Here is a 26360-nt window from a genome sequence, read left to right on the forward strand (position 1 = left end):
TATATAGCTGTAGGTTGTGATTAGTCCACAAGCCCCTGATTGGTCAACACCTTGTACAGAGGGTGTGGAAGGTTCTCCAGTGTGCAAATCTATGATATATGTTGATATATGTCTGTGTATAAGTTTAAATATGAATGTATGTGTTTATGTGTTGTTATACATTTGTCTGTTTGGGTTCCAGTTCCCTAAATTTGAGATGCAGACCTGCAGAATTAAACAATAATACTGTTTTTCCACTCAATGGGTTTTTATTGTTTTTTTTTTTTGTTGTTGTTTTTTTTATTTTATTTAACATCTATCTACTCTGAAACAGAAACCCTTTTTTTTGTGGTATGCATCCAAAGCCCACGCGTACACCTCAAACCTCCCAGTTAATTAAGGGGCCCTCTGTGGATTGGGTTTCAGATTGGTGCTTGTTTTGATTGCTTCTCTACTTCAGGCGATAATAAAGATTTACTGTCCTGCATGAACCACGCGTACACCCTCTCACCAACTGGTTTGTCTCTGTCTTCTCAACAGACTATGGAGTACTCAGGGGTCCCATCTGTGACACTGATAGTTGGCTGTGGTTTGTCTTGCCTCGCCTTGATCACACTGGCAGTCATCTATGCCATCTTATGGAGGTAAATTAATCACTCCAAAGACATATGCTTTAGCCATATCATGCATTTAAGTTCTTGTGACATATTTGATGTGGTATTTCTACATTTCACGTTCTATGAGTAAAACATACAGTTGAAAAGTGCTCAAGAATAGCTGTTTTTTTTTTTCTCTTGTATTTTTTCTTTTAGATATATTCGATCTGAACGATCCATTATCCTGCTGAACTTCTGCCTATCTATAGTCTGCTCGAACATACTAATCCTTGTTGGACAAACACAAACCCACAATGTGGTAAGTCTCACGTACAGATACAGCAGGGACAGTTTGGAAAGTGTTTACAGACATGTTTTGCTGTGAATCTCCGCTTTTACAGTCATGGTTAACAAAACTGCACACTTCCTCAATTGTATGGTTATAAAGTATATTGTAGGTGTCGCCAGTCTTTTCAGTTCTAAAAGCCATTTTTGCCTTTGCAACTTTAAAATTTGGCTAAAACAGACAAACAAAAAAAAGACAGAATCCTTTGAGAAATACAATTTATTTTTATTCTAGATTTTAGCAAATCTTGCTTTTTTAGACTTATGCTACTATTGTAAATTCTTCTCATATTTATATGAAATAAAATAAAACATTTACCCTACTTGATAATATAAATTAATAGTTTGGAGGTGAATACCATAAAGTGACTGAAAAAAAAAATTGTACTATTGATCTTTTTCTAAAGAAAAAACATCCATGCAGGAATTGCATAAAACTAACCCGAAAAACTGTTAAACCCACTTTTTTTCCATTGCCTTTATGATTGAAAACATTGTTCCTTTCAATACAGTTTTTGCTCTTTAGATAAGATTCAAAGCAGAGGTCCTAAACAGCTACATGTGGCTCTGGAGCTGCATGATGAGAACGTGTGGCGTTAACCAATGAAGCCTTCTTCATGCTCTGAAATGATTTAAATCTAAACTCAAGTGGGCAAAACCACACATCACAGATTCTGACATGGCATTACTTATTTCCAAAGGCAAATAAAGACGTTTAAAAAAAAAAATCAAGTACATCACTAACACTAGATGGTTATAACACTATTTTCTTTTACCATGTATTAAAGCTTTTTTCTTGGTACTTAGCAGTTCTCTGTCACTTTGAAAGTGTCAGATTCATTCACCGTTTTTATTCAATAGCTGCTTTTGAATGTGCTTTGTCAGATTAGGAAAAGATTTTTAGAAAATTGCTTTTTGTTCGTGGAAGTATTTTCCTATAATGACAACAAAAAACGGAAGTGTTCTAAAGCCTTGACAAGACTGTTATTGGCTTACAACTATTTCCCTCTGGTAAACTTTATTAGTCCAATGTGTTATTGAAAGAGGTGATTTAAAGGCAATTAAAACTGAGAACCCATAAAGAAGAGTACAATTATGGACATTAGGGACTGTTGAATGACTCTGAATCTGGTTTTATTGCAATCAGGCCTTGCACACACCAGGATTCACATTTCAGGATCAGTCTAAAACTATTTAAATGAGCAGATAGAGGTTCTGCAGCATATGTTTTATAGGCAGTACAGAAAGAGAACCATGCCATCAGGCATACCGGTAACTACAGCTTGAACCACCGTAGGTTTTAGGTAGAAAACCGGAGAACTGTAAGTGGAAGGCTTCTTCCACTAAAATATCTCACTTTCTTTCTCTGTTGTCGTAGCCAGGCAGTAAACAAGTGGCTGATGTAAAAGATTGCTTGGGGAGAAAAAATTAGTTTGAATTCACAAACTGCCCACACAGATGCCCTTCTCAGTCATCTGGCAGCTCTACAGAAAGATGCATTGTCCAACTACTGGCATTTTATTGTATAACAGTTTTCTCAGTGTCTTTGTACCTTTTGCAAAAGGCCTTTTTTTAATTCTGAAACTTATCATTTTCCACTTTCTCTGCATGGATCGAGGGTCTATTAGTCTGCTGCTTCATTAGCAGGGTAAACTTTTCATCACTTGGATTTTGCTACAGTGCAGTCAGTTTAGATTTTAAGCATGTTACACACATTTTAGTTAGAGCTTAAAATGTCACATAGCTACATGTATTCTTACTAAGGATGCAGTGCAATTTTACTTGTACTACAATGATGGTTTCGGTTGTGATTAAAACACATTTCCCTCCATACTCTTCTCCTTTTCCACCATCACGATGACTATACAACTCTGAGCGAGCTTTAACATGTCAGCCACAACAATCTGCATCAATGCAGAACATAAATGCACTGCACTTAAATGATGGTCGCTTTCCCTGCTGCATTCCATCTTCAATATGGGAAAGATTGAAAATGTAATGGTTAGGATTTGATATATGATGTGACTCCTCTGGATCCAGATGTGTTTGTTAAATCCATGTGCCCATGCACCACTTAATATGAACCATAATCCTGATTGGTTGATAAATAGATGATTTGAAATAAGAAGTTAACATAAAAATCCTACGATTAATCAAACTTGTTTATTTTCTTGAAACGCTGCGCATTAAATGTGACACAGTTCACATAAGCAGTTACTTGAAACAAAACTGATTCATTTCATGCCAATCATTTTAATGTCGGAAAATATCAGAAACTGCATGAGCTCATCTGCTTGTTCACTGGCCCTTGCATAGCTGACAAACAGTAATAGCTTATTCCATGAATGTACAATGCCTCAGGACATTTCTTATAAAGCTGAACTGATTTGAAGCCTTGTCAGGTTTAATCAGGCCTCTATTCATCCACCTTTTGTTGATTATGAGAAACATTGCTTAACATGGAACACTCACTCTGCAGGCCTCTAACAGGATGTCTGTCTATAAAATCGAAGAGATGACACACTTTTCAGAAAATCCACTGTCGTACTTAAGATGTCACTTTGAAGTGGTTTAGATAGACTCCATAAGGATCTTTGGCACTTTGATTCAATTCAAGTGATTTGTAATGGGCCGACCTTCAACATTTTTGCATTAGCAATAAGTAAAATAACAATGAAATATCAAAGAGATAAGTGATTGTCTTTGCAAAAAAGGATTTGTGTTCATGTTTCTCTGGGGGAAAAAAAGCTTAAACTCAATTAGTTTTAAAGTCTGGAAAAGAGTGTGAAAATGGCTTTTTTTTAAGCCTTACTACATGTTTGTGGCTCTTTTGGAGCCTTAAATGTCCTTTCTTCCTATATTGTTTTGTATTTATTTCCATCCTTGGTGAAGTCAATCACCCCCATAGCATTATACCGTCACTACCACGTTGCACCTTGAGGATGTTGTGTTCCGGATGTGAACAAATACAAACGGATTTCCTAGTTTTCATCTTATGTACATTTTTTGTGGCAGCGTGTCCTTTAGCTGACTTGTGAAATTTTGAATTCTAATGCTTGCTAGAAGCCAAACGATCCAGTTCAAGTTGAAAAAGAGCACAATATGGTAGATGCATTCAGTCACATTTGTGCTGTTGCAAAAAAAAAAAAAACAACTTCCAGGGCATTGAAATTATCAGCATTTCCACCTTTGCTCCAAGTTGAAAATCTGCGGGGGGAAAAATATTTGAAAAATATTTCATCTGTTTGATCAGATGTACAGTCGAGCCCCATGTTTGAGTGGTGGGCCACCAAGAGGAGAAAACACAGTCCCTGTGTGGGTTTAATTGCCACGGTGCCTGACACTGCCTCACTTGTTTTTCCTCCATCGCCTGTAAGAAGTCCATATAATTGGCTCCTCTGTTTGTGGATTCAGAGTTGCTCGTCATCTAATAGAAATCATCTCTTCTCTGTGGAGGTGTCCACTGGGAGCAGGAAGTCAGTGAGTCACCTGTGTGTGCGTCTCCACGCTGTCCTGCTGTCTGCCGTCCCTCTTCATCTGGCTTTATGGAAGGGAAGGAAGCAGAAAGAAGCAGATTTAACAAGCCGGCAGCATTAGGATGATTGCATAAAGCTGAATACTCTAATGGGCATATACACACAGGCATCGAAAGTCCAGTAAGAACAAGATAAGAGAAGCTTATCTTCATAAACTGACACACTGAGAAATTCTTACTTTGCGTGAATGTGGCAAATTATGATTTAGTCCAAATATCTTATTGAAGATTTGAGTTGCCAAACTAAAGGTTTCATCAGTTTTAAAAATGTTGAACAGATATGTTTATAAGGATATAATCCTGCATTATCTGATGATTGTGGGCAAGATGGTAAAATGCATTATATTTACAGTGTTTTACATAAGATTTAAAAAAAAAAGCAAATAATCATCTTTTCTTACCTTAACCATAATAAATGATAATCTACATACAGTATACTTGTTTTTTTTTTCTTTTTCTTTTTTGCTTCAGGTTAAGAGTATTTAATTTATAATTCCATAAATTTTAGTCTGCTCAAATTGCCCTAATAGTTACATAACAGAAATCTTCTGGCCATACTTAAACGAGTGATTAAATCTATCTATGAAGAATGAAAAAGTTGATTCATGATCAGCAGAAGTAGTAATGCTAAATAATATATTTTTTTAAATATTTGTGAGCATTGTTTACACTTTTCCACCAGCGCTACCCTTTTGTTAGCTGCACTTGAAAAAGTTTACCACCCAAACAGCTATTCTTTAAAGCAACAAGGGAGGGTGCTTCAGCCAAAATAACAACCAGCCTCTTCCACCTACACTGAGTCAGACCAAATTGGAATTGGAATTAGAAAGTCACATGAGGTTTTTTTTTTTTTTCATAGTTATAAAGCATTTTAAATAAAGTCTCTTCCAGACTTTCCACAGGTGTGTTTCAGATCTAGTATGCCTTGATGCCATGCATTTTAAATATCCTGCTTTTCACAAACTGTTAAGTTTGACGCTTTTATCAGTGATATATAAGTCCTCAAGTGCCTATCTCAAGCAATGAGTGGTTAAACATTGTTAAATAGGTTGTATTCATATTAAGAAAGTGTATGAATATGCCATTATTCATAAAAATTGAACCTTTATGATTCTTTGTAATGGGCCAACACACTGTAGCAAATAACGAAAATGTGAACTGGAATGAAAATGACACATGACCTTCAAAGGTTTTACAAATAGAACTCTTAAAACATGGCTCAGAAATGTATGCAGATTCTACTTTGTAGATGTGCTTTTCATTCCAGCTGTCATTATCTGGAAATATACCTCAGTCAGTAGTGTCCATCAAAAGACCAAACGTCCAGGGTTATCATGGTACTCTTGGCTCCTGCTCCGGTTAGTCATCTCCCTGGTGGGGTTTTCAGTTAAGTTGGTCCTCAATGTCTTCTCAGCTGTACTCTTTCCATTGTTGGATGAGATTTTGATAATTATTCAAGATTTCAAGATGTCTTGACTAGTACACACCAATATTTGTGTTAACAAACCTAAACTGTGGACAGAAGTCTCCTTTGGAAGTATAGTTGGCATCCATTGAGTGCTTTTAACTAGCAGTATCCAACGATATGATTTCAATTAACTACACATTTTACATTTGTGTGTCATAGGAACTGCCTGCTCTCTGTCCATATTGCTACTGTAGTCCATCGCTGCTGTTTTTTATTTTTATTTTTTCGATCGCTTGACAATATAGTTTCAGTTCTTAATATCTGGGAGCGGATAAAGACTGAAAGGTCCTAGCTGAACCTTTGGAGTTTATTGAGGCCACAGAAAAATAAATTCCTCACATTTTCTCCCCTCATCTAAAACTGCCATTACCGAGCTGGCCTGAAGACACCCCGTCACTGCCTCCCCTCACCTCTGTGTCTATCAGCCCTGCCACGTTTTAATATGGGCTCTTCCTCTGTGCCTTTGTTTCCATGGATACCGACACAGTGTGCTCAACATCTCCCAGCATTTGCCTTTCAAAAGGGCAAAGTGAACTATCGGTTTATATATCTTTTTTGGTATGACTGTCTGTACCAAATCTGTGCGACCACAATGTGGCCATGTTGTATCTTTCTCTCCCTTCTAAAAAAAACAAAACAAAACTGTTTTACTGTTCTAGAATAATGAGGCTGGATAGCATAGGCATCCAAGTGAACCGTGAAACATAACAGTTGCAAATGACCTGTTTCCAAGTAACAAGGCAGGCTCTATTTTCAGCACCATGAACAGCACACGAGCAGCAGCCACATCACAGCTAGCTTTCGGGGAAAGTCTGAGAGGCAGAGCGGGGACCAAACTAACATGGTTTCGCTTTTGTTTGATACCTTAAAATCAGAACATAAATTTGACATCACACTGAGCCAGGTTGTCCATCCTGGACATGATTGATGTTTGCTTAGCATTCCCCACTGCAGTTAAAGGCTATTTGTTACTTCCAGCTTATTAAACAATATGTAGTGTCTATAGTTAGGAATTTTGCTATGCAAAAGCATGATGAAATCTGTTGTTTTAAAAATATCTATAAAATAGAAAAAAAAAAACTCTTGTAATTGCCTCAGAACTTACATGTCCTTAAATATTTGATAATATTTTAGAGACATTATTAAGGTGTGAGTTGATATTTATACCATTATGATTTAGAGTAATTTGTAAATTCACATAGACAAAATGTAATTTTGCAAGTTATCTTTCATTCCTCTTAAAATGGTTAGTATTATTGTGTATAATTTTGTAATATTATAACCGCAAACTTTTAATGTATTTGGGGGGATTTTATTTGATTAACCAACACGAAATAGTGCATAACTGTAAAATTTAAGATGAACAACTTTTATTCCCCACCAAAAACTTACAGTCAATTGAAAGCAGTTGTTTTATTTTGGGGTTATCAAAGTAATAAAGAGGACTTCAAACAGACGGGCGCCACACTTTTTAGATTCTTTTTTTTATATAAAACATTGTAAAAATGATTTGTAAACTTTCCCTTACACTTTTATTCCACAGTTACTCACTTGCCATAGGTAGGAGTAAAATCAAGACGTTTGGATAGTTTTAAAATTCACAGCACATCCGAGTTCTGGTACTCTGTAAGATTTAAGTTGAAGTCTTCAAATTTAATACATGCATCTATTTAAGTGTTTGTCTATATTAACATCAGTGTGCAGGTTAGTAATATCTCTTGAGAATATCGTTCCCAGGAATGAACTAACTCTGGGTTATTGACTTGTGTGAACCCTTTGATCACTGCAGGGGATTCGTGGATTTAGGACGGCTTCCGCCTTAGGAATGTAAACTTTATGGTAGATCTCACATTTTGGTGTGGACCGTCTGGAATGTGAATGTGCTTCTTAGCTCTTTTGGTAAAGTAATAGGATTCCATTTCTTTGCCCCATAAACACCTGTTATACTCAAAAAAGTATAATAGACACGGTTTCTAAAATACTCTCTTACAATCATTTGGAGCAAAGATGGAAAAAATGATGCAGTGTTGTCAAGCCTTGAAATACCACATATGCGCTCTGTTTCTTTTTAAGCAGTGTTGTAGCTCCCCCCCCCCCCCTCCTCCTGTCTGTGTAAAACACTTGACCTTGGCTCACATGCCTCCAGGTGGGATCCCCAGCATACTAATGAGGGTTAGTGCAGAGGAATGCTACGCCATCGCTTTCTGTGTCAGCTTGTCTGGCTGGGACTTGAGCTGAACTACCTTCAGCACCTCTGATGTTTGCAGTTCAAACCGATGCCATGTTTCATTCTTTGCACAAAATGTTTAAAAAAAAAATAGTACGAAAGTAATTCACTGTTTTATAAATAATGTAGTGTCTAGTAGGTTGTAAATTTGTTTTAAATTTAGCTCCAGTGGACATAAAACCAACGAGCAAAATCTCAATATGTCATTGTTTTATAAACAAAAATGAAGACAAAATGGAAATGTTTGTGGAAAAGCAAGAGAATCCTAAAACCTACAGATATTTACAAACTGCATGCATCATTTCTAAATAAACAGTTGAGTCTGAGTCCACAATCCAGGTCGTTTGAAATCCAGTTTTAGGTTTCCACAGCCAGTGATGATTTGGGGGAGCCATGTCAATTACTGGTGTTGGTCCTCTGTGCTCTCTCAAGTCCAACGTCAGCCCAGCTGTCCACCAGTAAATCCGAGAGCGCTTCATGCCTTCACCAGCAAGTATGATGACATGCTTGCTGGTGATGCTGACTCATTTTCCAGCAGGTTTTGGCACCTGCTGACACTGCCAACAGTACCCACACCTGCTTTAATGGCCATGGGTATATATGTGCTTGCCTGACCATCAAGCTCTCTGACCTAAACCCCCAACTGGAAAATGTCGAGTATTGTTCAGAGTAACACGAGAGACAGCAGACCAAATAATACAGCAAAGCTGAAAAATGCTGATAAACCAAGCTGGGCTCAGTTTTCTCCTTCATGTAACACATGCTGGCCACCTATATGCAATGCAGCACAGATGCAGTAATTCATGCAAAAGGAGCCCAAGCCAAGCATGTAGTCTATTTGCTGTAAACTACGCGGTTATTTGTTGAGTAACTTTTTTTTTTTTTTTTTTTGGTGTTTTGTTTTTTTCGATGCATCCGTGTGACCATAGAATAAAAAAAACTGAATTCTGGGTTTTGATTAGCTGCGAGCCATAATCAACATCTACTACATGACTGCACATGCTCATCAAAGAGCACTTCCAAGAAATAAAGGAGCATTAATGTAACTGCTGTGTATCTGCAGGGAGTTTCTCGGTTTACAGGAATATTTACAAATCTGAGAGCTACCAAATATTTTGTGTTTCAGCGGCATTAGAGATGCATAGAAGTGTGCGCAGTGGATTAAAAGTAACCCACACTTATTAAAAGAAATCTCTGTGACGCTTGTTTTTTTGTTTTTTTTTTCTTCCATCAACAGGGTGTGTGCATCATGACAACTGCCTTCCTGCACTTCTTCTTCCTAGCGTCCTTCTGCTGGGTCCTTACGGAAGCCTGGCAGTCCTACATGGCGGTGACAGGGAAGGTTCGCACCAGGCTCATCCGGAAGCGTTTCCTGTGTCTTGGCTGGGGTGAGTGAGAGGCTCACTTCACCGAACTCCTCACGTCACTTCTTATAGCTGCCGTTTTCTCGTAGCAGCAGCAGCAGCAGCTTTCGGCGAGGTGTCTTTCCACAGCAAACTGTGCGTCTTTTCAGAGTGCTGCTCTTGTCGTCTCTGTAGGGCGGCTGGATCTTCATTCTGTCAGGCTCTTTGTTGTGATTCCTTTGTGCTTCAGTCAAGCTCTCAGAGGACTGGATAAATAGACCGGCCTTGAGCAGAGAGTGCATGTGTATGTGAGAAGGGATCGGGGTGGGGGAGTGTTGGTGCAGCTCTCCTGTACTGTAGCAGGTTGCAATGACCTTATGTCTGATAGAGAGAGTGGGAGCCTGGCATTTACAGTACACTGCAGCAGAATACGGTTTGGGGTTTAAACATCTAAAAATTAAAAAAAAAAAAATCCATACTAAAGCAGTATTTAGTATAAGGAAGTTTAAATTCTATTTTTTTATGTTTGGCAACGTCTCAGTCAATTTTGTTTTGTATTCTGTGAAAGAAATGTAGTTGGTTGTAATCAAACAGCATAATATAATCTGTACGTAGCAGATTCTATTAAAAAAAATACTGTGCAAAATATTAGCACATAAGCACATTGGGTAATAAACCCTGACAGGCAAATTATCTGTATCAAAATGCAAAGATTTCTCCTTCATGTGATAAATGTCAGTCTGAATCCCCTGTCCAAATAGCTCCTTATTTCAGACTACAGGAGAAATCTCTACTTAAAAAAAAAATCAATCTGATTATGAAAGAGCCCACTCTCATTCTTCTTGTTACCTAGCAACAAACAAGGCTCTCTTAGTCATTGCAGTGCCACTGCTTGCTGCAAAACATGGACAAAGGCTGTTTTACTATCACTCGGGCTGCTTAAAAAAAGCATAAGCAGGCATTTTGGTGAAAGACAAAACCACAGGCAAGTAACATTTAAGAAAAGATGCATGAAAATTAAATAAAAAAACAAACAAACAAAAAAACAAAGGCTTGCCCGCACAAAGCCTGGAAAAACATTCAGCGCTTCTGACATGTAACCAAACACGAGACGCTGACATGATCAGAGATCATCCGTGAAGCAACATGCAGCCCAAACAATACTGTTCGTGTCTTAATTCAGCTCGCCTCAGTACAGCACCCACACCGCGCTGTTGCTGCGCTCTGATTTATGGCATGCTTGTGAGCACTCAGCACACTTTACCTCTTCAGCACTGCAGAGAGGCACAGGATGGCCACGGGGTCTTTGGCTCGTGCCTCCAGGAAACTGATTACATCAATTGCACCTGCCCGCGCCACTCGGAGAGGAAACGCTTTAATATTCCGAGCACACAATAGTGAAGACTGAATCAATTACACTGATCCATAATGAGGAGCCACATAGAAAAAAAAAAAAATCTCTATTCCTATTGCTAGGGAAAGGGGTGGGAGGTTGAAGAGTGGTGAAATTTCTCACAATACAGAGATGAAATCTAGCTATATGGCTTCCTGTGTGTGATGCACTACTGCCATTTTGTTAAAGCGCCATGCAGTCTTTTTTCCGTCACCTCTTAATGGGATTTTTACAATACAATGAGTAAAACGGTGAAATGAATATAGCTGATCATATACTCTCAGATGTCTGCATAGCCTCATGCTGTGGTCTCTAATGAAATCACTTTAGCTGCACTTTGTTTAACGACTGGAAGGTACATCGGCTTGCTTCTTTTTTGGGTGCACCGAAGTACATTTATGTTCTTGTGAGTGAAACTGCTCAAGTAACTATTTAATGTTCTGTTTTGTTTTTTTTAAAGGATTGCCAGCTTTAGTTGTCGCCATTTCAATGGGATTCACTAAAACAAAGGGCTACGGAACACCCTTATAGTAAGTTTTTGCTTTCTTTCTTCTTTTTTTTCCCACTCCTCTCTTTTAATATTCCGCACACAGACACGTTGGGTTCATGGCAACACTTAAGAATAATGATCAAATCCTTCTGCAGTGGCTTACTTATCCTAAATAGAGCCATAAACAAAGTCCCATGAACCCAATCAAATTTCAAAATAGCACAGCAAGACCCCAATTTCATGTGAGCTGCCTCTCTGCTGGAAACCAAATGCATAAACACTGCTTAAAATCTCCTTAGCATTTTATTGCTCTGTGAAACTTTGGGTGTGGAGTAACAACATATGGCACCTCTCCGCTGACAATTGAGCAAAATAACAATGGTGTGCTGGAGTGCACCATTAACGTGGAAGTTAATGCTGTAGTGGGAGTTAATTGTTTTTTTCCTGGTTTCCCCCGCAGCTGTTGGCTCTCCTTGGAGGGTGGGCTCCTGTATGCCTTTGTTGGACCCGCAGCAGCTGTTGTTTTGGTACGTCTTGGTTACCGATGTCTGCTTTATCCCACTTTGCTTGTTTATATAATACAATCTACATAAAAATGTGAATGCATTTGTCACTTCATCAGTTATTTTATTAGCAATGAAACAGCATTTTAACCAACGACAATGTTCATTTGTTTTAGCCATGATTCAATATGATTGCTGTTTAACTGCGATGTGGTTTCCAAGTCAAAGTAATGAGCATTCAATCAGGCCCTGTGTTCAAATAATCCCTTTTTATTCACCATATAATAGTCTCCCATGCAGCAATGGGGTTATTAAGTATTTATGATTTAGATTTGTCCAGCGTCTCACATAGGAGGCTAATTTAATTGCCCTATATTTACATAGTTGTAATTACAAAATGACCCACAGACTCATCATTATCCAGACTGCTAAATTACTCAGTCGGCAGAAACGTAATGCGTAACGTAACCAGTGTATGGAAACACTGTCGGGTTTCCATACTGTGGTAGAATTTGATTCGAGTGAAGAAAAACAAAATTAACACTTTTTAAGCCTTTCTTGGCTGTAGTTTTCTTTTGTGATGGACTTCAGAGGAACACAAGCTCCCGTCTGACCATCTGCAGTGAGAATATCATGCCACGGAGTTATCGAGTTGCAGTTGTACTGATGCTTTACCTCCACTGCTCCTTACAGCAACCAAACACCATAGTGCTGTTGGGAGAACATTTCAATATCTTTTATTAGTGCTTCTTTTACATTTGAATGCTTTTTTTTGTGGGCTACATCAACACAAAGTAGAACACAATTGTTTTTTGAAGATGCAAACTGAAGAACGACATGGGTGTATTTCTATTACCTCTGTAGTTATTTTGGGTCAAGGTTAGTACATTTTTGCTATTCTTCTAAAGTGCAGTCAAATGAAATGGAGAATGTCTGGAAACATGACTACTCAAATACTGTTAAATACTCTCAAATGGATTTTGGTCTGAACTTTGACTTGGCTATTCTCACTGCCAAATATGCTTTGATCTAAATAGTCAGTTGCAACTCTTACTGTATTTGGGGCAGCTCTGTTTCTGAAAGGTGAATCTTTGCCCCCAACTCATCTTAAATCTGTTGCATTTATCCTAAGCCATTCTCCTGTCTACTTCACCTTGTTGAGCTAAATAAACCCCATACCAAGATGCTGCCACCTCCATGCTTCAGCTTTGCATTGATGTATCTGCCTAACCTGTCACTTTAGGTGAATAGCTATCTCTTTCTGGGTTTGTAATCAAGGCATAGTCTATTTTTTTAAATCAAGCAGTTCACATTTCTCCATGATTTATTTAGAGCTCAGGATATTGCTTTATATAACCCACTCATGTGTCTGTTCCCTATCTTCGTCTTTATATTGCTCGAACCCATAAAATTCCCCGAAAATAAACTGAATTTTGTGAGTGTGATGTGGCCAATCTGACAGGCAGATTTTTTTCTTCGGGGTACTGGGATGGGATGAGTGTGCAAGCCATGTCTCATCCATTGCCTGAAATGTCATAGAGAAGAGCAAACAACAGAAGCTAGAGGTCAAAGCTCTTTGCAGAATAATGACATCAGTCGTCTGAGTCTGCATGTTCTGCTTCCCTCTGTTCTAACAGGTCAACATGGTGATCGGTATCTTGGTATTCAATAAGTTAGTGTCCAGAGATGGAATCCTGGACAAGAAGCTGAAGCATCGTGCAGGGTATGACAGCACATCCTTGTTAGTACCAGTTTTTCTTCTTCATTTTTGAATATCAACATTTTTTTTGAAATACAGTCATATTCAATAAATTAGAATGTTTATTCCAGTGAAGCTTGTTTGCCGGAATAAAAGTGACCTTTGAAAAATAACCTTTAACAAGGCATTAAAAAAAATTTGTAAACGTGTGTTTATTGGTCTGATATAGTACTCTAATCTTAAATATCATGTTTTCATTTGCTGTAAGCACAAAATTAGAGCAAAATACCAGAAAGAAAGAGTTGAATACATCAGACTGTGTATCCATATAATGTGTATCACTGAGTTGATTTACTGGAATAAATTCTAATCATTTGAATATTATTGTAAAAATATTGCATGCGTTGATTATTTTCATGCACATATGGAGATCTGCACCTACTTTTTTATTTTATGTTGGAAAAAAAAATAAATTAGAGGCATAAAGAGGCTAGTTCCCTCTTGGGAGTGACACGGCTTTGTATTTCTCTGGCAGAATGAGTCCAAGATGAAAATGACTTTAACACCCACGCACTCACCGGCCATACTGTTGTTACAGGATGACGGAGGAAAAGAGAAGTCAGGTGGATGTCAGAGTTGTTTGTCATGATGTTGTCCCAATGTCTCTTGTGTCCCACAGACAGATGAGTGAGCCGCATACAGGATTAACTCTCAAGTGTGCCAAATGCGGTGTTGTATCAACAACTGCTTTATCAGCAACAACAGCAAGCAATGCAATGTAAGTGCCTGTCAGTGTCTGTGAATCAATAAAACGATGCTGCGGGGAGTTTCTTTATGTACAGGGTGTCCACTGCAGGGTGCGCTAAATTCAGTTTCCAGATGCACCCACAGTACCTCAGAACTACAGTGTGGGGGAGCTTTTGAAACCAGCTTACGTAAACATCAGTATGCAGAGCAAAGTCCCACCATCATTCTGGAGGAAAGAGGTCGTCATGGAGATTTAACTCAGATCTCCGGACCTTATCTCGTTTATCTCCCGCACAAAAAAATCCTTCCTCTCTTCTTCCAGGGCGTCGCTGTGGAGCTCCTGTGTCGTCCTACCCCTGCTGGCTCTGACCTGGATGTCCGCCGTGCTCGCCATGACGGACAAGCGTTCCATTCTCTTCCAGATCCTCTTTGCCGTCTTTGACTCCTTGCAGGGGTTCGTCATTGTGATGGTGCACTGCATCCTACGGAGAGAGGTAGAATCAATCCGCCTTGTTTATTCCTTTACTACTGACAGGGGATTTAAAGCAAACGTCCTGCTGGAACAATCAAACCTGTCGATGTTTTGGTTAAGTAAATTTATTCACACTGAAATTCCTCTCGTGTTTAGGTGCAAGACGCTTTCAGATGCCGGCTCAGGAACTGTCAAGATCCAATCAGTGGTGATGCAACAGGAACCTTCCCTAATGGGCATGCTCAGATAATGGTAGGCACAGTCACCCTGTTATCTGCAGTCATTAGAGAGACTGATATTTGACCCAATGTTCTTTTGTTACCTATAAAACACTTTCACCACTCTTTTTGTTCTTTACCAACCTTGAATAAACATATTATTTGCTTTTTGTATTTCTATTGTCTTATTTTTGTTCATATTTTTAGTTTTTATCAACTAGACATGTAACATTATTTTCCTTAGATTTAAAAAAAAAAAAAAAAAAATAAAGAAATACCACAAATGTGCCACAACATGCAAGGTAAAACTTCTGATCACAATGAAAGGCATTAGTTTTGTTTCCCTTTCAAAGTCCTCAGGTCTAATTGTTTCTTTCTGCTTAATTAAAGTCACTTTCCCTTGCATCCCTCTGTTTTCCTCTCATGGGAAAGCAGGCGACTGCTACCCTCCCTGACCTTTGGAAGAGGACAACAGTATCTTGATGCTGCACAGTCCCGTCATTGGCAACTCAAAGCGATGATCTGCCATTAAGATTCTCATAGCCATTTGAGTGGTACAGTTTTCACACATTAGCAGAATGGTGTCAAGGCTGCTGACATACAGTCTGTTAGCGGTGAGCTTTGCAACTGCTTCAGCTGCATTTATTTTCCTTCCTTGAAGCAGAAAGGAAGAACTAATGTTGTTTCGGCTACTTGGAAATAATAATAATAAATTTTTTATATTGATTTTTATAGCTCGCTACGATTGAGTTGCTGCTTTATTTTCTTGCACAGCATGTAGCACCCGTCACGTTTATTGGCAGATCCTGGCTAAAGACGTATTTTAGGACCATAATTCTATTGCTGCAGCAACAATGAAATGTTTGTATCTTTGTCACATTAAATTTGAGAGTTTTGACCATACCTCGCACGGCAGGCGGTGGAACACACTAGAGGGTTAATTTTGACTATTGAAACAATAAAAAGTGAAATCCTGTGTGCTTAGCTGAGCAGTTTAGATTTGAGTACTGCTTAACTATGCCAATCTGGTTTTGTTTGACGGTTTGTTGTTTGCTTGAAAAAGAGAAAAAATAAAAAAAACAGCAAGGCTACCAGCTGTTGATCTGCTGCTGTGAAGAAGTAAAATATGAATCCACCCTGTTTGGAGTTCCTTTTATTGAATGCATCAAACTGTTAAGCTATGTATCTGTTGAGTCATTGCAGGAGAGGCAGCTGATATTGTGTGTACATTTTTCCATAAATGTTTTTTTTGTTTTGTTTTGTTATATAGTTTATATCAAACTGTTGAAAAGAAGAGAAAGGCTGCCTTTTTGATGTCTTTTTTGATATAGTTAAAACCCTTTAAACAGAGGCTAAAATGGCTCCCTCTGTTGTTTCTTGTGGGCATTGGAATCATCTCAGATCTGGTGTTAAAAACATTTTGACGATATATTTCAACAAGTTTGATGAATAACTATTTTCTCGAAGTCTTTTCCTTATTCATGAAGACATCCTAAACCTCGAATAGCATGTTCTCTTGTTTCTCTCATTTTGAAGAATAAATAAGAGAAATGGGCACCTGTGTCATGCCAGATTTATACCTAAAAGGAAGAAGAAAAAACAAGTAATGTCACTCCTACCAACTTCAGGAACATATGTATTAAAAATGTTTTAGTTTGATATGTCCTGTAGGACAGATGGAACCCCCGGGAATGTTTAAAGAAAATACATTTCTTAACATGATTCTTTTTTTTTTTTTTCCCACTTAACTCCAGTTTCAGGTCACGTTTTTCAAAATTCTTTTCAGTTGTACTTGATCCGGCTGCACTAAAAACAAAAATAGCTAACTTAAAGCATTTAAAATCATGTTACCCGACTGCGCACATAAACGTGGAAAGCACTGTTCAGAATAAAATGTATAATATATGAGGTGAAACTTACCGCCAACTGTTCTCTTTCTACAGACAGACTTTGAGAAAGATGTGGACATCGCCTGCCGATCAGGTACAGAACATATGGTGTCTTACTAACAAGATTCCCCTAGCTCTGGTTGAAAAAGGTGTAAACAGTAAGAAAACAGCCCAGGTTATGTAACAACCAACACAGCCCCACAGGAACCTTCCACAGTTCTGAAAACACCAAACTTTATTGTGAGAAGAAAACATCAGAAACAAAACTACTGGAACGCTCAGCGTTTTCGTATATCTGCTATCCGTTGTTATGTTTCTCTTATTTACACATTAATGTTGTCATGGAAAAGGGATAGGATTGATCACTAGAAACGTTTAAAAAAAAAAAGAGAACTATCAACAGAAAAAGCATATAAGCTTCCCCCAATTTAAATGGGAGTAGCAACAGGCACTAGACTGAAGCATCATCTATCTCCAGCCTCTTCTAAACCAGTGAAGAGCACATCCTAAATGGAGCTTAAAGGAATTACTATGCTGACCATTATTCAGAGCTCAGCGAGATACTGAGGCTAAAGCGGCTGTCTGGCATGCTTGACTTACATGGTGCTGTCTTGCGCGCTAAAGTGGATGTGCTGTACCTGGTAGCAGGAGGCTGAGCTGACAGGTGTCATTTATAAATCATGACCAAATTTGAGACCAAATGAAAACTGTCCAGAGGTACGTTGCTCAGATAATTCTGTCAGTCTGCAGTTTTTATGTTTATGACAGTGAAAGAAAACAGGTATTTTCACAGGTGAAACGTCCTGCAAAAGTTATTCATAGAGTGCTGAATGAAAAAATATTCAAACCCTTGGGTGTTTTAGCCTTTTTTTTTATCCAGTCCCCTGACTTTTCAATAACCACATGTCTAATTTGCTTGGTGTTTTAATTTGTCTTCACGCTGGAATGGCAGCCAGGAACACTGATTACACAGTGGAGTGACCGTCCAGAAACAAGTGTCTTTATATTACAATCACTTAAGACACGGTCATTGCACTCAGGGCTCCAACTGTCTGGTTTTGTTCAATTAGGTCATTCAGCTTAAAGGGCATGAATAGTTATGCAGTCACATGTTTTCTGTAAAATATTTTATGTAATTGTTATTATTTTGTAATTATCTTTTTTTTGTCAAAAAAGGCACATTTTGATTGTCGTGATTGGTTTGTAAACATGATAAAAATAAAAATAAAAAAGTTAAAACATCCACAGAGGTGAAAACTTTTTACAGGTACTGCACCCATTTGAACTTTTAATTTCACCATGACGATCTTCGATGCATTTAAATCTGGATTTAACGCAGCACATGACTGTGAAGTAGATGAGAAAGAACAAAAGTGTCTTTTCTTACAGATAAGTCTGAGAATGTGGCATCTGTACATATTGAGCCACTTTTACTCTTGTAAGCCTGAATAAAATCCAGTGTAGCCAACGCCTCCCAAAAGTCAAAGTGTGAAAGTCTTAAGGTTTAAGGCAGGGAGAGCATTTCTGAGAAGCAGCAAAGAGGCTCATGGCAACTCGGGAGGAGCTGCGAGAGAGCGTTATGGTCCCAAAGTTTTTGGTCACAACGTGAACTTTGTAAAACAGCAGCAAGAGAAAAAGTATATTTCTTCCACTTTACAAGTATGCGGTATTTTGTGTTATTTTGTCATGTGATATCACATGATACATTAGAGTTCTGGGTTGCAATGTGACACAATATGAAAAAGAATCAATATTTTTGCAAATCACTGGATGTGGTGCTTTATCAGGTCATCACCAATCACCAACTTAGCATTAGCAAACCTGAGGGGATTTCAAGGAGAGAATGAAACTACTTTCTTATTTACAGCAACATTCTCTTGAGATTTCAAAGTGTTGTTGTATCTTTTTGTATTTAGCGTAATATCACACACAGAGCATTTTCATACTTACGCGTTCTATGATCGCAGTTTTCCCTCGACACTACCACCTCCCTTAACGATCACTAATATTGCTTTGAATTTTGATTGTTCTTTTGTTGTCATTTTGCAAAGTTTAAGACATTAAAGTTCCTTTGATTAGGCAAACAAACTAATATCTGTATCGCCCTGCCCTCCAGCGCTCCACAAGGACATGGGCTCGTGTCGTGCTGCCACCATAACAGGCACGCTCTCCCGCATTTCCCTCAACGATGAGGAGGATGAGAAAGCGCCTGAGGGCCTCAACTACTCCACGTTGCCAGGCAACATCATCTCCAAAGTGATAATCCAGCAGCCTTCAGCTTTGCACATGCCAGTAGGAATTGGCGACCTGAAAGACCAGTGCATGTCTGACAGCAATGCCGACATGCGCCGCACAGTCTACCTGTGCACCGACGACGGCATGCGCCAGAGCGACCACGACATGGGCGGCCACGACATGGAGGGCCGCCCGACGCACGGCCAAATGATGGAGACGGACTACATAGTCATGCCTCGCGCCTCGGCGGGAGTAGTGTCGGGGTCGGCCACCCTGCCCACCCTTATTAAAGAGGAGCCCAAGATGACCGCTGCCATGGATACACTGCCCCATGAGAGGCTAAAGCATTACAAGATAAGCCCTGACTTCAATATCAACCCGTTGGGCATGGACCACATGAATGTGAACCTGGAGCACCAGTATCCTAGTGCTCCAGAGCAGATGCAAACCCTGCCCTTTGAACCTCGCACAGCTGTTAAGAACTTCCTTGCAGAAATGGAGGAAACTGGGGGCCTATCTCGGAGTGACACTGGCTCCACGATATCAATGAGCTCCCTGGAGGTACATATTGTCATGCGGATTAAACACAAGCAACACCAAATTCCACCTTGCCAAATATTTATGTTATTGCTGAAGTGTTCTGACGACTTACTAAGATGACTCCTTTCATTTTTGTCCTAACAGAGAAGAAAGTCGAGATATTCCGATCTAGACTTTGAGGTACGTAAAAAAAAAAGATAAATCTTCCTGAAGTCAAGCTTAGCTATTTATGTGTAAAAGGCTGTTTTGCAGCTGTGTTAGCCATTTGATTTAGTAGTGTCTGTTGTCCCTCTTAAGCTTATTGCTGTAGCATAGCCTTGACTCATCAGGATTTATAGACTCACTGTGTAGTTAAGGTAAAAGCAAGGCTGTCAACTGACAAACAGGGCAGTAGCTCTCATCAACATTTTACCCTCCTCCATCTCCTTCATCCATTAGCTATATGTTGATTTTCAAACTGTATGCTTTTAAAGTCATTTGCACATTTCACATCTGATTTTATCACTGGTCAGCAATAAAAATATTGGTTTGCAAGTACATAATCAAACCCCCTTTGGCAGATTTTTAGTATTTCCTTTTGCATTGTCAAAGCTTTACTGCATATATAATTTGTAATCTCTGTCAAAACACGGGAAACATGTTGCTTCCGGCAGCTACTTTGGCTCTGGTTGCGTTTTTAGCGTAGATGCACACAAACACTTCAAATGGAAGATTTGTGCCAAGGTTTATCAAAAGGATTTCCTTTACACCAACAAAGCCCTGGTGGTTTAGCACAAAACATTTATGTTTAAGCATTCGGTGTCCCATAAACCTATCTAAGTTATCTCTGTGTTTCCTTTATTTTGGCAGTCATTCTTGTGTATGCAGAGGAAAGTAAATTTGTTTCAGACCTGGCCTCTAAGTAAACTACCATGACACTAACAAATTGATCAGAGGTGGAGGGGGTGGAGAGGAAGATGCATTTCCATTATTGGCTGTCAATACCAAAGCAAAAACCCTTGCCATTGCAGAAAGTCATGCACACCAGGAAAAGACACATGGAGCTGTTCCAGGAACTGAATCAGAAATTTCAAACCCTGGACCGATTTCGAGACATACCAAATATGGGCAGCATGGTGAGTAACAGGAAACCCAGGGGGGTGGCTGTCAGCTAAATAAAGAACTCAACATCCAAATGATCTATTTAGATACTTGGTGCAGGACACATTTACGTGTGATTGTGCAAATGAGTGGTTATGTAGCAAAAGTGTGCCTTTCTACATCTAATGTGCCTGCAATCAGCAGAGGGGCTGCCTCTGAGAAGCCTTGAAGAACAAGGCGAGTCTCAAGAAAAATAAGATAAATTAAAAAAAAAAAAAACACAATCTTTGGCAATTTTGCTATAGTGGAGTGCATCCATTCCAATGCAAGGCCCATAAATGCACTTTTCTTTACATGCACATTTATCTACTTAGCAAACCCATCATTTTTTTTATTCATTAATGCATGGCAGATTATTTATGATATCAGCAATTACATAAGTATTAGCCTAATAAGGGGAGTCTCTCTCTGCAACTGTGTGGGAGGTGGGACTTGACTCCATTAAGAAGTCGGGATAATTATGCAATACCTCATGACCTTGCTGCAAACCAAAAGGCTCACCATCTGTCTACACACCTGACTGGATGTGTAGACAATGGGGACATCAGACTTAATCCATCTGTTTGAGATGAGCCGAGCTTTTTTTTTTTTTTTTCCCGAACACTTAAGCCATATCAGATACAGCGCTGTGAAGATATATTACTTCTGTTTTTGCTCTTTGCCTCACCTCAACATTTTAAATAAAGTTGATACCGAAGATAACCTGAGTAAATACAAAAATCTGTTTTTAAATTATTTAATTGACCAAAGCAAAGAAAGTCATCCACTCTAATCTGACCCTGTTTGAAAAAGAAATCACCCCTCCTGTTAAATAATAAAACAACGGGGGGTTAACCACATTTTCTAGGGACATTTGTGCTCAGTTGTATTATCTGTGACAAGGTTTGATTGCTCTGAGACAGAAGCCATTTATAAGCTCTTGGGATGCCAGTGAACCACAATGAAAGTTGCTATCCATCAATGGGAAAGACACGTAGCAATGAAGAACCTTCCCACGAGAGTGCATCAGCAGCTTCTCCAGTCGATCACAAAAGGTGACAAAACAAAATCTAAAGCCTTTCCGGCCGTCCTTGTTTCACCTCAGGTTAGTATTCACGATTCAACAAAAAGAAAGAGACTTGTTAAAGATACTGTGCATAGGATAGTTCCAAGGTCGAAGCAATATTCTGTGGAGAGAAAATATAAACGTGAATGCTTTGGGGAGATGGTCCTCTAATTTACTCTGTTGTAAAACTAGAGCAGCGATGCCAAGAAGAGCAAAGGACTGTTATTGTATCAGCAGTGTGATGGTCTTTGACTGCAGTGCTACTTCAGGGCCTACGCTACTTCTCACAACTGATGGAACCATAAATTCTGCTCTCTACCAGAAAATCCCAAACCATTAGTTTGTGACATTAGGCTCGAGCAAACTGAAGTGAGACAGTAACCTGAGGTTCTCTCACAAGTCCACCTCTTGACTGACTCAAAAAACAAACGAACAAAAAAAAAATAGCATGCTGTTAATGCTTGAAAACCATCCATTGTGACTGGATTTTAAAAATCCTACAAAAGAAATGAAATCATTATTGCAAAACTGCATTTTGCATTTACTCGGAATATTTTTGATGTCAAAATGAACCTGATGATATGAAAACATCGAGGCATGACAGAAAAGCAAAAACAGGGAAATGTCTTTTTAAAACTACTTTACATCACTATAAATAGTAGCCTTTTGACTTCATATTACCACCCTCCCAGTTTTAGTCACCTCTGCAGTACATTGCAGCTTCAGGACCGTTGCCTAGTTACAGTGCAAATACATTTTTTTATTTATTTATTTTATTTTTTTTTTTTTGTAGAAAACAATAACTACTTACTTCCCCTATTTTCCTTTTCCCCCCCAAATGAATCTATTGCAGAGCTGGCAGCAAACATTAGTATCCATTTTATATTCCCTGATGGGGAGCCGCTTCTTTCCCTTATTTGCACTAATGTCTTTGGGACTGTCAGTGAGAGCACATTCAGGCGAATGAATGGCTCACACACGCAACACATCCAGTGCTCTAGTTTCTGAGCTGAGGAAAGCAGAGATCTGCTCCATGTTAATAGTACGCATGTTCCCATTTAATACACTGCCATTATCTTTTTGTTATTCGATGCTTCTCCCAGCATTAATTCATTACTTTCAATTAGCAATGCTAGGAACTCATACAGTGCCCTTCTGAATGAACTGACCTCACTGGAAAAAAAAAAAAAAGTAAATTTTTGAGAGACAAGTAGCAGTTAAGCTGCTGAGGATGTCATGCTACTAACAACACCTGCTGTTGGCCGTGTTCGCAGGACAAGGCAATGCCAAAACAGAATCCATGGGAGAGCTACAATCCAGCCTGTGAGTACCAGAACTACGCCACTATGAATGTACTAGAATCCGACCCCAAGGACTCACTGGAGATGACGGCTGCAGAGTGGGAGAAGTGTGTCAACCTACCCTTAGATGTCCAGGAAGGAGACTTCCAGACAGAAGTGTGAAGGGTGAAGAAGATGGAGAGGGGAAAAAAAATGCAAACTTGGAAAGGAGGAGAAGGGGATGTATTTTGCACTGATTAAAGCAACAGACTTTTCTAACAGCCTTGGCAAACATATCTGGATCTTACGAGCGTGGCAGGGACATAATGTGCCAATACAATATAAGGACTGGGGAGAGAGGAAAAAAAAAAAGTAAAAGAAAAAGGGATAAAAACATCAGTGTTACTTTTTGTATTCTCACTAGTGTACTTAGTGTGGGGCAGCCTGGTGTACAATATTTACCATCCTGTGTTACCAATTATCTGTGGAGGAATTGGCTGAAAAAAAAAAAAACAACAACAACTCTCTTAATGAAACCTCACAAAGCAAATGACATGCCATGTCGTCCCAGCTTCATCGGGTCTAGTTTTGATTTCCTAAAACTGGACCTGGGAGCACAATGTATATATTTATGCAGTTTTTAAAAAGTTTATAACAGTCCGTTTGGCCATTACTACACTTTTTACTTTATAATATAAAAACATGGGAGGCAAAGAGGATTTTTTCCTGTCATATTAAAATGAATGTTTGTCAAGCTACATTCTTCATTGCTTTAAATGCAATAAAGATAATACTCACTTTTATATAAATAATATATTTCACAACTTTAATACTGCAGAATCTGCTTGAAGGATCCCAGCAAGCTCTCTCATCTGCAGCTCTGTATAAAATATTTAAAAACAAAAATGTTGTATGGTGTAAATAAACTTTTGTCTACATATGTTTTACTTGTGCCAATTTATTTTAATGAGGAAAAAAAAATGCCAACTTGACCAGAAGTTATAGCGAAAAATGTTAACATTTGAAAAGGAATGTAAATAAAAGAGGAAATATGTTCGTACTGCTTCAGAGGTCGTGTCAAGTTTATGTTGTGTGTTGATTGTCAAATGCATCACTCACCTTGAATGAGACATTTTCTGAAACAAATGAGTATCACCGAAGTAAACATGAGGTTAGCTACACACCTGCTAATGGCTATTTAAATGGGAAATGAAACGAGGTTGCCGTGCACCACTTATGATCTTCCTGGATGAAATGCGCTAAAACTGGAACATTTGAAACATTTCTGGTCAGAGCAACCGTCTCTTGTAAAATCAAATTGATATGAAAAGCAAAAGCATAATAGCAATCTAAATGAACACGATTTTACGCATTTTTATTTTTTTTTTACATTGCTTTGCTTTTCTGTTATATGAATAATAGACTGGAAATGATTCATAGGGTTGGATATTTCTGCTTGTAAAGCTAACACAAAATGGATCTCAACGCACCACCAACAATCCAATAAATTAAAGTTACAGGAGCAGTAAGGACGGATTAGATGCTATTTGATTAGGACTCGAGCACAACTTGGTTTAATTAAATTATTTTTATTAAACTAAAACACAATATGATGAACTATTAAAGTAAAATGGGCTGTTTATTAAAGCCCATCTAGAGATAAGTGTTACAAATTAGCTCATGGTGTAAGCATCATCCTTGAAATTTGTAGTGCAAATCAGTCATTAAAAGTAAGCATAAAATGGATTTTCTGGATTATGAACATTAAATAATAGGGTAAAATTACAACTAGATTTTATTTTTATAAATGTAAACTTGGTGACATCAACATAGTCAAAAAAAAAAAAAAGTCTCATTGTTAAAATAAGCAGTGGTAACATTTTTAAAGCACTGACCAAAATAATGCAAGAGCAATAGCGGCACACCTTGTGTCGAATCTAAATAATAAATATAAACTCATACATCGGTCCACACTGTATTCAACGCACATGCCACACAGCATGTTGTTTCTTCAAGAATAATAGTTAATTCATGTGATGGGGATGAAAAAAACAAAACAAACAAACAAACAAAAAAAAGCTGTGCTGGTCTGAAAAACAATGTTTATTTTTGGAACACTCCCTGCAGTTCTCTTCCCAAATACTGGAGGCACTACAGAGACAATAATATCATTCCACAGCAGGAATGTCAGCACTAAAAGAACCTTAAACAACCTAAAAGAAAATATCTAATGTTTCCAAACATTTGAAATTAAAAAAAGAAATCTGTCTTGTCATGAAAGTTTTACTGCTGTCACTCATGCCGTACATTCATATGTTCATGAACCAATACAGTTCAACTCATCTTACCACCCGTAATTTACAATTTCCGCTCTTAGGACATGTTTTATTGAGGAATATAATAGGTGTTGCACATCCTCCTTTGTCCATTTCCTGTAAGTAATCATCAACTTCTTTGTAAATAACTATACAGTGCAAATGTGATGATGTTTTAAAGGATTGTGGTACATGATAAAAGCATAATTTGGTCTTGGCCACTCTCGCTAGTTGTTAGCATCATCCTTACTAATCTGAATTAGTAACTACTTGCAACCTATTACCATAATCTTGCTTCAAAAACAGAAATATCCCTTTAAGAAAATGTATGATCAAAAATACACCACTGCTTTAAAATCTCACTCTTTAAGAAAAAATGTAACTAGATTTTGTTTAAATTTGGACAGATGGAACATTTTAAAAGGTCCTCAAGAGTGCCCTATAAGGCATCTGCTGTATTGACTTTTATCTCAGGTTGAATCAGTGACTTAAAACTTCCAATTACAGTTAAAGATTTGCTCTGTACCGTTTTCTGCCTCTTCTCTTCAATCCACCAACTATATTCAATTTCCAAATTTGGCTGGGAAACGTTTAAACCCCTAATATGTTTGTGTGCCTCCTGAGGGTTCTGCTGATAAGATCAGCTTCCTCAGACAGACAGGTCCACACAGAGCTCTAATGGGAGGAAGCTGCCAGAGCTGAGGGAAAATCTTGTTTGTTCTGTCTGCTGGTCTGTGCAGTACGGCAATGGGAGCGGCAAGCATGTGCTCCCTTCTCCCATCTGGGATGCGGGGGTCCACCGAACAGGAGAAGAGGAAGTGCCTGAAGAAGTGGGAGGAGGAAGAGGAGGCATGACTTCATTTTCAGTGAAGAACAAGGACATGAGAGGGGAATAAAAAGA

At 38.5% G+C, this 26360-nt stretch overlaps 1 protein-coding gene across 1 annotated transcript in view; it reads left to right on the forward strand.

The window, feature by feature from the left end:
• adgrb3 (adhesion G protein-coupled receptor B3) overlaps positions 1-24207 on the forward strand; it is a 123344-nt gene extending 99137 nt beyond the window's left edge. Inside the window, exons 17-30 of the mRNA XM_016668552.1 lie at positions 381-623; positions 792-894; positions 9388-9538; positions 11347-11416; positions 11837-11903; positions 13517-13602; positions 14258-14356; positions 14648-14819; positions 14954-15049; positions 16959-16998; positions 19021-19700; positions 19824-19859; positions 20690-20794; positions 23139-24207. Of these exons, the coding sequence (XP_016524038.1) occupies positions 381-623; positions 792-894; positions 9388-9538; positions 11347-11416; positions 11837-11903; positions 13517-13602; positions 14258-14356; positions 14648-14819; positions 14954-15049; positions 16959-16998; positions 19021-19700; positions 19824-19859; positions 20690-20794; positions 23139-23327 (2137 nt within the window). The 3' untranslated portion in view covers positions 23328-24207. The remainder of the gene's footprint in view (positions 1-380; positions 624-791; positions 895-9387; positions 9539-11346; positions 11417-11836; positions 11904-13516; positions 13603-14257; positions 14357-14647; positions 14820-14953; positions 15050-16958; positions 16999-19020; positions 19701-19823; positions 19860-20689; positions 20795-23138) is intronic.
• Positions 24208-26360: the final 2153 nt, after the last annotated feature.

The sequence above is a fragment of the Poecilia formosa genome, unplaced genomic scaffold, assembly GCF_000485575.1.
Source record: "Poecilia formosa unplaced genomic scaffold, Poecilia_formosa-5.1.2 Scaffold15, whole genome shotgun sequence".
Taxonomy (NCBI): domain Eukaryota; kingdom Metazoa; phylum Chordata; class Actinopteri; order Cyprinodontiformes; family Poeciliidae; genus Poecilia; species Poecilia formosa.